The sequence below is a fragment of the Garra rufa genome, chromosome 8, assembly GCF_049309525.1.
Source record: "Garra rufa chromosome 8, GarRuf1.0, whole genome shotgun sequence".
Lineage (NCBI taxonomy): Eukaryota > Metazoa > Chordata > Actinopteri > Cypriniformes > Cyprinidae > Garra > Garra rufa.
Window position 1 is genome coordinate 28,736,961 of NC_133368.1, and position 14,249 is coordinate 28,751,209.

Consider the following 14,249-nt stretch of genomic DNA (forward strand, 5'->3'; position numbering starts at 1 on the left):
CTCAAGACAAAAAAAATGACAAAAGCTACTTTGTGCCTCGTAAATGGCATAAAACAGTGATTTATTTACATGGCTACTCCGATGCCCTGTTCACTCTCATTGACAACCTGTTGTTAGCATCGGCTAACTGACCCCAGATTTCGGACTGCAGGACACAAACCGAGATGAGATATGCAAGGTGCGTTCACACTCGGGATCATGATTCAACAGACTTTAGGCCAATATCACACCGGACTTCTCCTTTAAATGCTGTATAATGAGAGTCAGTTTCACCAGATTTTTTTCTGAGGTAAATGTGACATTTACAAGCTGTTGAAACACTGATTGAGTGATTACATGAGACAGGATATGGATTTCTGTAAGTTTTAACAGACCTTTGGATGTTTATTCTTGTTTATTTCATGCTGAAACTGCTATTTAAGCGGAGGGGATGATCAGTTCATGCGTCGCTTCTTGTGAATTGAAGCGTTGCAGTGATCTGTCACTTCACATTAACTAGTGCCAAAATGGCATTTATTGTTTGAAAATTGCAATAAAATGGACAAAATTTAAAGTCTGAGACTTTGTTGCACATCAAAAGTAACAAAGCAAAGCTTATTGCAATTTATTGGATGGGAGGCGAGGTACAATGTTCCGTTCATTTACTGAAAACAAGCTAAACCAATCGTTTCTTGGGATTTAAGAATCTATAACAGTTTGCAGTAATACGAATCAATTAAAATTGAGAAATCAATATTTTTTACCCAGCCCTAACAAATGTGCTGCAACACATCACAAAAAATTAAACACGGCCAAAAGTAACAACAACAACAAATTATTATAATTTATAGTTTTAAAATTATAATTTTAATACATTAATATTAATTTAATAATTCATTATTTGTGACCCTGGACCACAAAACCAGTCATGAGGGTCCATTTTTTGAAACAGAGATTTATACATCATCTGAAAGCTGATATAAATAAGCTCGCCATTGATGTATGGTTTGTTAGAATATAACAATATTTGGCTGAGAAAACTATTTGAGGATGCAAAACAAATCACTTTTAAAGTTGTTCAAATGCTACTGTGGACTGGTTTTGTGGTCCAGGTTCACATTGGTGCACTTATATCATGCCCTACATTTTCAATCACAAACTATATTGTGACACTTTGAATCATGACATTTTGTTTTGTAACGTTTATCATATTGTGAGGTAGCAGGCAATGCCTTGGCAAACGATAATGTTTGGTGTTTTACTCAGAAATACATTGAACTACACTGTCAAAGTTCAATGTGTTACGGATGAGGTTTTATGTTGCCTTGCTTTACTTATTTACAGTGACAGTATTTAAAAAAAAAAAAAAAAGGTTTACCACTTACCGCCTCTTTTCTCAGCTGGATGAAAAACTGTTTGCATTTAAAAGATATTTTTACAATCTTCAACCTAAAATAGAAGGGAAAAAATGGTTGGTAAAACAAAAACACATTTTCAAGGGCAGCAACCGCATATTCTAAGCTGTTAAAATTCCCTGACCCATTTCACGGCCCTTTGTGTGACTCTAAGCTTCACTCCTATTAAAATATGACTCATAGTGAAGCTAAATATATTCCACACAACACACACACACACACACACACACACACACACACACACACTCAAGTGTCTGAATAAACACATCCTGAAGCAGCCTCAACCACTTATGATACATTCTGTCATACACTACCAGCACAACACAGTACAACTCACAAAGAGTCAATGACTCAGGCAGGTCAAACTGAACTTCAATTGACTTTAAAGAACATCCTTCGTTTCCATCCACCTATTTTTCTATTTTGGTCAGCACAGTATGATATTAATACACATCTTTTTATCACTGTGTTTATGAACTGCAGGGGTGAACAATAAAATAATCAATAAGTGCAACCGTTTGCCCTGAGAGGCTGGTTGACATCTATGGCAAACAAACCTTGTTCTCTTCTGAGCTAAACATAGTTTGCCTGGAAAGCATCTGTGCGTGTATTTCAAATAGGAGATGCTTGGACTACAGCTACAGAAGCAGCTGGGCTTGAGTGCCAGAAAAACAGCCTGGTGGCGAAGGGGAAATAAAGCTTTGCCTAATGAGGATTTGGGTAACGCTCTTTACATTTATATTTGATCATGTAGTATTCCTGACAATTTGAAATTAGTGCAATATTAGTGCAATTATTATATATATATACACATACATATACATATACATTTATTTACACAATTTATTTCTGTGATGCAAAGCTGAATTTTCAGCCTCATTACTCCAGTCTTCAATGTCACATGATCCTTCAGAAATCATTCTAATATGCTAATTTAGAGTCAATACTGAAAACAGTGCTGCTTAATATTTTTTGGGACCTGTGATATTTTTTTTAGGATTCTTTGATAAATAAAAAGTTAAAAAGAACAGTGTTTATTCAAAATAGAAATTTTGATTACTATACAAAGCTTGGGGTCAGTAAATAATTTCTCTATTTTTTTTAAGAAATTAATACTTTTATTCAGCAAGGATGTGTTAAATGTATAAAAAAGTGATAAAGACTTTTTAGTAAAAAAAAAATCTATTCTGAATAAATACTGTTCTGTTTTTTTCTTTCTACATTAAATAATCAAAGAAAAAAAGTATCACAGTTTCCAAAAGATATTAATCAGCAAAACAGTTTGAGAACAGAAAATAAATCAGAATTATTTCTGAAAAATCACGACTAGAGTACAATTATGAAAATTCAGCACTGTGTCAGATAAATATATCATATTTTGAAGTATATTAAAATAGAAAACTAATTTTAGAAATTGCAATACTATTTCACAATATTACTGTTTTTCTCTGTATTTTTGACCAAATAAATACCTTGATGACCGCAAGGCACTCCAAGGCACTCCGAAAAAAACAAACAAAAGAAATCTTACTAATCCCAAACCTTTCAACAGCAGTGTATAAAATATGATCATTTAAATTACAACATTTTCAACCAAAACCAATGTATCTGTTTAAATGCAAAGATGTTAGTTAGTATGGGAACAATTTAGAGTAGTCAGTAAAAATTATTCATATAAAAACATAAATATACACACGCACACACAATTAAAATTTTAATAACAGGGCAAAATACTAATGTAAGTAAATAAGCAAATGTAAATAAAGTATAACATTTTTATAAAACATATATTAACTAAATTATATTAACTGACATATAATATCAGTTAATAATTAGCAGCAATATTGAAACCAATGTTCAACAAATAATTAAACATCACTAATAACTAAAAATGATACTAATAATAATAAAATTCTTCCACAAAGTAATGGAAGCTCTCATTTCCATATAAACCTCTGCTGCCACAACAACCGATAGGACAGTTTGTTGGTTGTCTGGCTTTTATTTCTGCCGCTCATCCTCGGAAGCCAACTACAAAATCTTATTAGTTAAAAAACACTGTGTAGGTTCTAATTGGGTCATATTATGCAGGGTTGTGCAGCATTTAAAAGTTTAGTGTTCACAGACAAACTATTTTTCACAGGAATCTTGTTGGAACACCTGTTTAAAAAGTGCATTGGACATTTACACACTCAAAAAGCACATCAAAGCAACAGAATCTGTATTTTAAACCAGATATCTTCATTTAATGTGCATTGAAGCCGACAGCTATACATTACATTAACTGGCTAAAAAGTTTGCAACCTTGGCTTCATTTCACTTCATTGAATTCCTTGAATTGAACACAAATGATGCCAATAAGGCAAGTTCACTTACCATGGAAAGTAGTTGATTCGTACCCTGTTCTTGTAGATGGCAATGCCAGCTGATATCACGCCTATGAAAATCTCTGTGTTGCTTTGATCCTAAAAGCAAGAAAAAAGAGAAATTATTAATGAGGATCATTTAGCGTTTTCAAAACAGTTTTGTGCAATGTTGTTTTAAAAGTCAGTCTACCTCAAAATGAAAATCATTTTGTTTCAAGCCTGTGGAACTTAAAAGCTCTGCAAAATGTTAATGCTGCTCTTTCCCACAATTAAAGCACTAACAGTGACCAAAGTCTTCTAAAGCTATACAGAAGCTTTGTGTGAGGAACAGACATGAAATGGGCTTTGCTGTTTCATTGATTATCTTTATATGTAACTCAGTTGCTTGTGTGTAGATACACAATGAAACAGCTCTGACTCACTTACCCTTGCATAGTGCAGTTCCACTCCATAAAGGTCCAGCGTTCGTGCCGTGTTTAGGTAATTGAATTCAGACTGTGCTGGAGTAAGTCCACTGTGCCCAGGACAAAAAAGAAGAAGAAGGAGTCAAAATGAAGACATGTGCTTTAGATTCACATCACAATACAGGGAAGAAGAGGTGAGCATGTGTACACAACTATTGCATAAATTGGTGTCTTTCAGAATCCACCAAATGATTTGTCAGTATGGCTAAGATGTGTAGGACAATGAGCTTCCTGTCCTCAGCACAGCTCGAGAGTGGGCGTACTGATCCGTGAGTGCTGGGAATGCACACGTGAGTATGTTAACTAACACATGCGAGTCCATGAATATTCATAAAGCCATATGTGAAATCAGCAAGACTCCTTCAATGTGGCTAAATGTTTGACTGTATTAGGAATTTTTGATTAGAATAGTGAAGCGACAATGGCCAGAGTTCTGCCAGTGTGAGTTTAGAGAGGTGACTTTTACCTGTGTTGCTGGTGATGTTTGGTGACCTCTTTTTCAAAGCCCTGAGGCTGGTTGAGGATGAAGCGGAACTCAGACAGGTATCCTGGCAAATTCTCAGCTTCGTTGTAATCACCCAGCTCAGCTGAATCATACAATACAAGCGCAGCGTTACGGATAACAGCCATGATTTATGACAGTACAACATGCAGTCCATGTCACCTAATACTGCAAAGCACTGATGGACACACTCTGGTGCCTAAATCTCTTAATCCCTTGCTTTGTGAGTGATTTATACACATTATGTGACCAAATAATCTGAGCAAAATGCCCTAAAAAACTATTTGCATGATTTTTCTCTTTTTTTTTTTACCTTTGAAAGATATCGTTGCATTATTTGATGCATTCAACGGATCAAAAGTTACAGTAATGACTTTTACATTACAAAAAAAATCTAAATAAATGCTGTTCTAACAAAAAAAAAATCTTGAGCACTAAATCAGAATATTAGAATGATTTCTGAAGGATCGTATGACATTAAAGACTGGAGCAATAATGGTTAAAAAATCAGCTTCGCCATCACAGGTATAAACTACACTTTAAAACACGTTTTACATAATAATAATAATAATAATAATAATAATAATAATAATAATAATAATAATATTTTTAAAAAATTCTTCTGTAATTTATTCCTGTGATTTCAAAGCTGGATTTTTAGCATCATTATTCCAGTCACACAACTCCTTCAGAAATAATTCTAAAATTATGATTTCCTGTTTAAAAAAAAAACATTTATTATTATTATTATTAAGTTGAAAACAGCAGAGTATTTTTTTTTTCTTTGATGAATAGAAAGTTCAGAAGAACAGCATTAATCTGAAATAGAAATATTTTGTATAAATGTCTTTATCATCACTTTTGATCAATTTAAAGCATCCTTGCTAAATAAGTATTAATTAGGGGCCAAGCACCGAAGGTGCGGTGGCACCTATTGTATCCGTTGGCGTTATTATTCGTCTTCCTCTTCCGCCGCAAGTCTATGGCAGCCCATAGAACCGCTTGCGGGAAAGTTGTATAATTTTGCGCACGGATAGAGGACAGTCCCAACATTAACCATAGCAAGTTTGGAGTCTCTAACTCAAACTCTCTAGCGCCACCACTTGTCCAAACTTTCAAAAGATTTATGCTAATAACGTTTGAACCATAAGCCACACAACAAAAATCTTAAAAATCTTTTTTCCTCTGATTCCTTGGCTTATGCCGAGTCGAATGGACAGCAAAATTCAAAAATCGTAAGGTTTAGTTTTTTCGCTATTCTCAATTGTTCGTAAAACCTACTTTTTCGAAATCGTCCTAGGCCGTTGCACCGATTGTCACAAAAATTGATCCAGATCATCTTCAGACCATGCTGGCAAAAAGTTATGGAATTCAAGTTGATTAGTCAAACCGTTCTCGAATAACACACAAACGAATTCTACGAAAAGCGCGCAAAAATGGATGTGAGGCCATATCTCCGCAAACGGTTCGTCGTAACGAGACCAAACTTGGTGTGTATGATAACAAGCATGACCTGAGGCTACCTGCAGTGTTTCGTCACACTGCCACCTAGTGGTCAGGAGATATGAAAAATGGCTATTTTAGCTTATAACTTCTCAATGGTTTGGCCAAAAATCTCAAAACATGCCGAGTCGAACCATATCCAATTTTCCCATGTCAGCCATTTTGGGTGTTGGCCATTTTGAATTTAGCTTTAAAATGCTGTATCTTGACAACGGATTAGCGTATCGTTTCGACATTAATTACAAAAATGTTTGGCACCATGCCCTGAATGTACATACAAATTTTGGGGCCAGTGCCACCTTGTGGTCAAAAGTTATAACGAAATTTAGAAAAATGCTAATAACTTTTGCATAAATTAGCCTATTGAAATAAAACTGATTTTGATAGATTCCTTCGGTCATGCTGAGAACACCGATATCAATTATGCCAAAATTGGCATAACTTCCTGTCCGCCATTTTGATTATTGTGCAAAACCTACTTTTTCGAACTCTTCCTAGACCGTTAGTCTGATTTTCACCAAATTTGACTCAGATCATCTTCAGACCGTGCTGACAAAAAGTTATGGATTTTGTGTCAATATTCGAAACCGTTTTCATTTAACGCATCAACGAATTTGCTAAAAAGATGCCAAAGCACATCTGAAGCTGTATCTCTGCAAAGCTTTGAGATATTTGCACCAAATTTTGTATGTGGCAGTATCACCTCACAGTGATTACACCACATCAATTTGGTAACAGCGCCACCTATTGGTCAAGAGTAATAAACCATCCATTAACTATCAATTATAAATTGTAATTGTAAAATGCTAATAACTGTAGATAGCATTAGCCTATTGTAATGAAATACAATAGGCTAACATAGATACCAAATATGCCACAGTTGGTCAAACTTCCTGTCCGCCATTTTGATTTATGTTGAAAACCTACTTTTTCGAACTAGTCCTAGACCGTTAGTCCGATTTTCACCAAAATCAAGTCAGATCATCTTCAGACTGTGCTAGGGATGCTCATATCGGTTAATTTTCCTGACCGACAACCGCTGCTCGTTATCCGAACATTAACCGTTAACTGATAAAATTAGAATTATAAATTAGTTTAAAATAAAAATAGAATGCACGAGTATCTGTGATGATACATTAAAAATACAAGCAAATGTTTTATTTTAACATGCAAACAGCAGCAAACAGAGCAACAACAAAAACTGTATTGACATACTTAAATTATCACGCATCAGCAGCGGTTCTGAGAACAGAGAAAATCTGAATGAAAGAAAAAGAATAATATAAATAGGCCTACACTAAATATGTATAAATTAAATAACTACCTAATTAAGATGACAAAACTAAAACACACTGAATCCTTTTACGCGCTTTGAAGAACTGTACCGGTCTTATTCTTCTCGTCGGACATAAAAATATATAGCAGGCCAGCCAATACCTCAGTGTGCCTAGTTTTTAACATGTCCACATGCTGTACGGATAGGCAGGACCGCTGTCTGTTAACTCTTAGATCCGCGAAAAAAACACCATCACAAAAACCCTTTCAATTTGCGGTTCGGGACTTCCATCCACTGTCATATGCGTGTGGAGCATAGGTGTGGAGAAGCGCGTGTTTTACAGCGTTCAGCAATAGCCAATCACAGACATGTATGTTGATTTGATTATCACTGTGGCCAATCAGAGGAGGCTATGTTACAATCCACTCACCAACCAAAGTGCCGGTTTCAGTTTTGCTGATTTCTACACTTTCGCGAACTCTCTTATTAAAACAAAGAAAGTGTTGGCATTATATAAATAAGAGATTAATTGTGCAGTGTAAAGGTTATTTTATTACTTTTTAATAACTTTATGAGATTGCGATGAACTACTCTAGGAAGAGTGATAGCTTTCCAGTGATTGTAACGGGAGCGCCTATTGCGCACTTTCTAGACTATAATTCACTCAGAATTTGAATACATTCACTCACGGATTCACTCTAATAACCCAATAACGCCACTTTCCATTGAGTTGCATATATCCTACTACATCTGTTTACTAAGTAAAGGTGAAGCGAAATATGTCTGTTCAGCCACACTGCACGTGTCGACGCGCGCGAGTAAACAGATAACTTACAAATAGCATTATTTCTTTCACCATGCAGCAAACGTAAAAAAAAAAGAATAGAAAAAAACCCTTTTAAACCGTTTAACTGATAGTAATAATCGGTTAAAATTCTTACTGTCGGTTAACGGTTAAACGGTCAATATGAGCATCCCTAGACTGTGCTGACAGAAAGTTATGGATTTCATGTTGATAGATGAAACAGTTTTCGTACAGCGCCTCTATAAATTTTTGGCTTGATGCCAAAATGATTCTGAGGATTTATCTCTGCAAAGCTTTGACATAAAGACACCAATCTTTGAGTGTCTTTGTCACCTCACACAAAACAAACCACATCGATTTGATAACAGCGCCACCTGTTGGTCAAACGTAATAAGCCATTAAATCATATCAGTAGGCGTTCTACATCATTTTTCTGTCGTTTTGACTAAAATCATCCTAAAATGGCTTCTTTTTACTTGTTGCAGTTGGTCTGCTGTTCCTGCCATCCTTAGCTGCTCATTTTCCCCTTTGAATGTTTCTTGAACAGCAAAACAGTATATTAGAATGATTTCTGAGGGATCATGTGACACTGAAGACTGAAGTAATGATGCCAAAAATATCATCTTTGAAATCATAGTAATAAATTACATTTTAAAATATATAAATAATAAAAAAAGTTATTTTAAATAGTAAAAATATTTTAAAATGTTACTGTTTTTGCCATATTCTGTTCAAAATACAAAAATAGGCTTGGAGAGCAGAATAGACTTGTTTAAAAAAAACATTAAAAATCCCACTATTCAAAAACTTTTGACTGGTAGTGTATGTAAACGTAATATTTTTTGGTTTGAGTTTGAGGCTATACCACTTAAATGCCAAAGGCTGACAGATCAAACATGAACAAGATCATCCTCAACAATCATCCCCATTCATTTAAAATTTAAAAAAATGATAAAACACACTAATGCTTTAATCTATTCAAGGGTTTAGGATTATTAAACACCTGTTACAATATTGATTATCATGTAACCCATAAGGGCTCAGTAATTCTTTGACAAAAAAATAAATAAATAAAATACATCAAATTTAGCATTTAGCATCAATTCTGCCACTATGGCAGCTTGTCAGTAAACCCCAAAGCAAACAAAATGAGTTGCAATAGATAGCACTGTCCTAGGCAACCAGGCTCAACAGAATCCCCTCTGACCTATATAGTGCCCAGCTGCATGCTAAAAGCCCCGGAGAGACCAGAGCAAATGTGCTCACTACAACAATCTGTCAAGAGTCATTATTGCTGAGCTCAATCTGGCAAGCGGACTCCCGAGGGTCCGGGATATGCCATGTCACTGCTTCGTTTCGAATGGGCACTATTAGGTTAACTAAGATGTGCTGGGCTGTGTTAGCGCCTGCTGTACTTCAGAGAGATTTCTTGCTCGCATGTACTCCTGTTTTACAAGCTAGTGCTTGTTAAGCGTCGAGGTTGTGCACAGATGGAATGTGCCGTGCTGAGCTTGCGCTGTTGTACTTCGGTGGTTTGTACTGGATTTGAGCTCGCATGATACCGTAATATACTGCCTGACGCAGAAAAAGAAAACGTGGGACATTACAGTGGCGGAAAACAGCTTTAATTATAATTCTGCTGCTATGCTAAATTGCTATCAGTTCCTCTCACTCAAGAAATAGAGAATTACAGGCGCCTCTTGCTTGACCCCAACCATAACATTAAAAAGGATTTGAAATGGTAACATTAAAGATAGCTAGAGCAAACCAGAATCAAAGCAAACCACATGTAATTGACTGTCACATACTGTTCCGTTTAAAAAAAACTGATTTAGATTGTGGCTTCTTTGTCATCCTACAGTCGTTCTTTTTAACGAAGGGCTCATACTTACACTGAACAGCGTACGATGCCAGGAGTGCGGCAGTATTGTGCGGACAGGGCAGTCTGGGAAGGATATAAATTATATTAAATTAACAGTGTGAAATGTTGGAGATCAAACCAAATTACTGTATTTAAGTAAGCACTGAAGAACATGTAAGCACATGCAACTACAGTGGTATCACAAGATGAATATTAAAGGGACAAATCCACATAGTACTAGTTACAGATATCATTTATAACCGAATCATATGCAACTATTAAACAGGATTTAGGATGAGATTTACAGTTAAAAACAGCCACACATGATCTAGCTCACCTTCCACTGAGTATGTCCTGCTTAATCTGTAGAAAATACTGGTACCTACACAGATGAAAAAAAAAACAAGACAAACAATCTTTGAGCTACTAGACTAAAAATAACTCACATTTTTTGAGTATACATTTTGTATTAGGGAAATGCTTTTATCCATGACTTAGTCAAACCAAATGTATGACACCTTCAACATTTCTCACATTATCAGTTTATTCACTATAGTTTAAAAATTGTGTCAGAACAAATTCATCTTGATAATGTCAGATAACTTTGATAGAAAGGCATGTAAATTTGTATCAATTTTACTGCTAGTTCAATGTATAAAGAATTTTTGGGTATAATTTGTCATTATTTACTATTTTATTCTCACTTACATAAATGAACTATAGTGTCTTGCATCCAAATAGTATTTTTTTTTTTAATGATAGGCCTCATTTACAAATGTTGTGCAGAGAACATCCTAAATTTGATTTTATGATTATCTCTCTATTATGCGTATGTGTAATTCATAAAATGAATGAAGTCTCTGTTCAGATGTAAATCCATGAATTGCAAACGATGTTGAACTTGCATACAACTGTATGGTTTGAGCTCTCTGCCTTGTAAACAACTCCTAATTAATGTCATTAACATATAAAAGATCGCCATAATCATCCACATTCTTTAATTTAAAACAGTGAGCTGCAAGAACAGCTTACATTTTCAAAAACCTGCAATGCTCCAACAAGAAAAAGTGCATGTCTGCTCGGACCCTGACGTCAAATCTGAGCATACGCACAATTTATAAATGAGGCCCCATGTCTGGTGTCTGATTAAATTTTGATTTGACTGTTGCATTTATAGACCTTTTTCCTGAGTAAACGATGAGCGCCGCCATTACGAATTCTAACGTCAGATTGAATGCTTTTCTGTTCCGGTTTCCATAGGAACCCATTTAAATAGCGTCCATCTGTTTTTAATGTAGCTAACGTCCGCTGCTTCGTGTCATCTACACACTCATTAAAGTGAGGCACAAGTGATGGCACTATATGAGCCATGTGCTTTTTAAAAACATTTTAATAGGTTTAACATTAGTTTATTAGCTCAGAATATACCCTAATTTGACTAGAAACAATGCAGACCGGAAATGCAAAGCATTCTTTCAGTTAAGAGTCGGACTTACTTCCGTGTTCAGGAAAAACGTCTATAGGGTACATTTTTTATTAGTTCTTTTATTTCCCAATGGGAATCAAAACCATGCTTTGCCCTCACCGATATTTTTGTCCGTTTTCCTCCTTGGCATTGACATTTACTGTTTGGCAATTGCTTTCTTTCAAAATGGCTTACATTGCATGCATTTTATTCGTTCATGCATTCCCTGGGTACTGAACCCATGATGACCTTGCCATTGCTACTGTTTGAGTAACAAGAACACTACAATGAGAAAATGCAACATTATCACTATGATTCACTATGAATCATCATCACCAATTCAGGTGAGGAGGTCAATCACTGTAGTTTTACTCACATACTGCTTTACTCATCTCTGTTCTAGCCTACCCTTTTATGAACTATTTTTGAACTCTCTATTTTTGAAAATCTCTGCACTACAGCACTTCTTTTACAGCCTTCGTAGAAATGAGGATTACTACATAAGAGATTCAAATCTACTAAATAAATAAAGGATTAGTTCACTTCCAGAAAAAAAAAAAAATCAATGCAGCTTTAAAGGGATCTACACGATCGCAGCCGAGGAATAAGGGTCTTATTTTGCGAAACAATCTGTAATTTTCTATAAAATGTACATACTTTTAAACACAAACGACCTCATGCAATACATAACCATAACCGTGTGACATAGACGGAAGTATAAACTCAGTGTTTACAAAGCATATGTGCAAAGAAAGTCAAACGGCCTACACACAATTTTTATTAATTTAATTTTTTTAGAAAATGATCGATTGTTTTGCTAGACAAGAATCTTATTCCTCATCTGGGATTGTTTAGACCCTCTAAAGCTGCTTTGAGAGTTGGACCTTCAAACCATTGATCCAATTGATTTCCATCAAATGGCAAAAAAACTTGGGATGCTTTACTCAAAAACAATTTCTTTTTGACTGAAGAAAGAAAGACATTAACATTTTGGATGACATGGGGATGAGTAAATTATCAGAAAATGTTTATTCTGGAAGTGAAATAATCCTTTAAAAGCTGACAAAAAATATAAACAAAATATAGTTTTAATTACAGAATTTGGTGACAAATTTTTGTCCAATAAAACATCCTAAAACACCCTGCCCTCTTCAAATTGTCTAAAGTTTAATGGGATAGCTCACCCAAAATCAAAAATTCCTATGTCAGCAGCATCACTCAAGCGTTGTGTACAGTCGTGGCCAAAAGTTTTGAGAATGACAGAAATATTAGTTTTCACAAAGTTTGCTGCTAAACTGTTTTTAGGTCTTTGTTTCAGTTGTTTCTGTGATGTACTGAAATATAATTACAAGCACTTCATACGTTTCAAAGGCTTTTATCGACAATAACATGACATTTATGCAAAGAGTCAGTGTTTGCAGTGTTGGCCCTTCTTTTTCAGGACCTCTGCAATTCGACTGGGCATGCTCTCAATCAACTTCTGGGCCAAATCCTGACTGATAACAACCCATTCTTTCATAATCACTTCTTGGAGTTTGTCAGAATTAGTGGGTTTTTGTTTGTCCACCTGCCTCTTGAGGATTGACCACAAGTTCTCAATGGGATTAAGATCTGGGGAGTTTCCAGGCCATGGACCCAAAATTTCAACGTTTTGGTCCCCGAGCCACTTAGTTATCACTTTTGCCTTAAGGCACGGTGCTCCATCGTGCTGGAAAATGCATTGTTCTTCACCAAACTGTTGTTGGATTGTTGGAAGAAGTTGCTGCTGGAGGGTGTTTTGGTACCATTCTTTATTCATGGCTGTGTTTTTGGGCAAAATTGTGAGTGAGCCCACTCCCTTGGATGAGAAGTAACCCCACACATGAATGGTCTCAGGATGCTTTACTGTTGGCATGACACAGGACTGATGGTAGCGCTCACCTTTTCTTCTCCGGACAAGCCTTTTTCCAGATGCCCCAAACAATCGGAAAGAGGCTTCATCTGAGAATATGACTTTGCCCCAGTCCTCAGCAGTCCATTCGCCATACTTTTTGCAGAAGATCAATCTGTCCCTGATGTTTTTTTTTGGAGAGAAGTGGCTTCTTTGCTGCCCTTCTTGACACCAGGCCATCTTCCAAAAGTCTTGGCCTCACTGTGCGTGCAGATGCGCTCACACCTGCCTGCTGCCATTCCTGAACAAGCTCTGCACTAGTGTCACTCCGATCCCGCAGCTGAATCCTCTTCAGGAGACAATCCTGGTGCTTGCTGGACTTTCTTGGACACCCTGAAGCATTTTTAACAAGAATTGAACCTCTTTCCTTGAAGTTCTTGATGATCCTATAAATTGTTGATTTAGGTGCAATCTTAGTAGCCACAATATGTGAAGCCATTTTTACGCAACGCAATGATGGCTGCACGCGTTTCTTTGCAGGTCACCATGGTTAACAATGGAAGAACAATGATTTCAAGCATCACCCTCCTTTTAACATGTCAAGTCTGCCATTCTAACCCAATCAGCCTGACATAATGATCTCCAGCCTTGTGCTCATCAACATTCTCACCTGAGTTAACAAGACGATTACTGAAATGATCTCAGCAGGTCCTTTAATGACAGCAATGAAATGCAGTGGAAAG

At 36.0% G+C, this 14,249-nt stretch overlaps 1 protein-coding gene across 1 annotated transcript in view; it reads right to left on the minus strand.

The window, feature by feature from the left end:
• Positions 1-14,249, minus strand: part of ptpn4a (protein tyrosine phosphatase non-receptor type 4a) — an 81,615-nt gene that overhangs the window by 25,579 nt on the left and 41,787 nt on the right. Inside the window, exons 6-11 of the mRNA XM_073845602.1 lie at positions 10,509-10,553; positions 10,203-10,255; positions 4,691-4,811; positions 4,187-4,274; positions 3,771-3,859; positions 1,365-1,428 (exon numbers count right to left, since the gene is read on the minus strand). Of these exons, the coding sequence (XP_073701703.1) occupies positions 1,365-1,428; positions 3,771-3,859; positions 4,187-4,274; positions 4,691-4,811; positions 10,203-10,255; positions 10,509-10,553 (460 nt within the window). The remainder of the gene's footprint in view (positions 1-1,364; positions 1,429-3,770; positions 3,860-4,186; positions 4,275-4,690; positions 4,812-10,202; positions 10,256-10,508; positions 10,554-14,249) is intronic.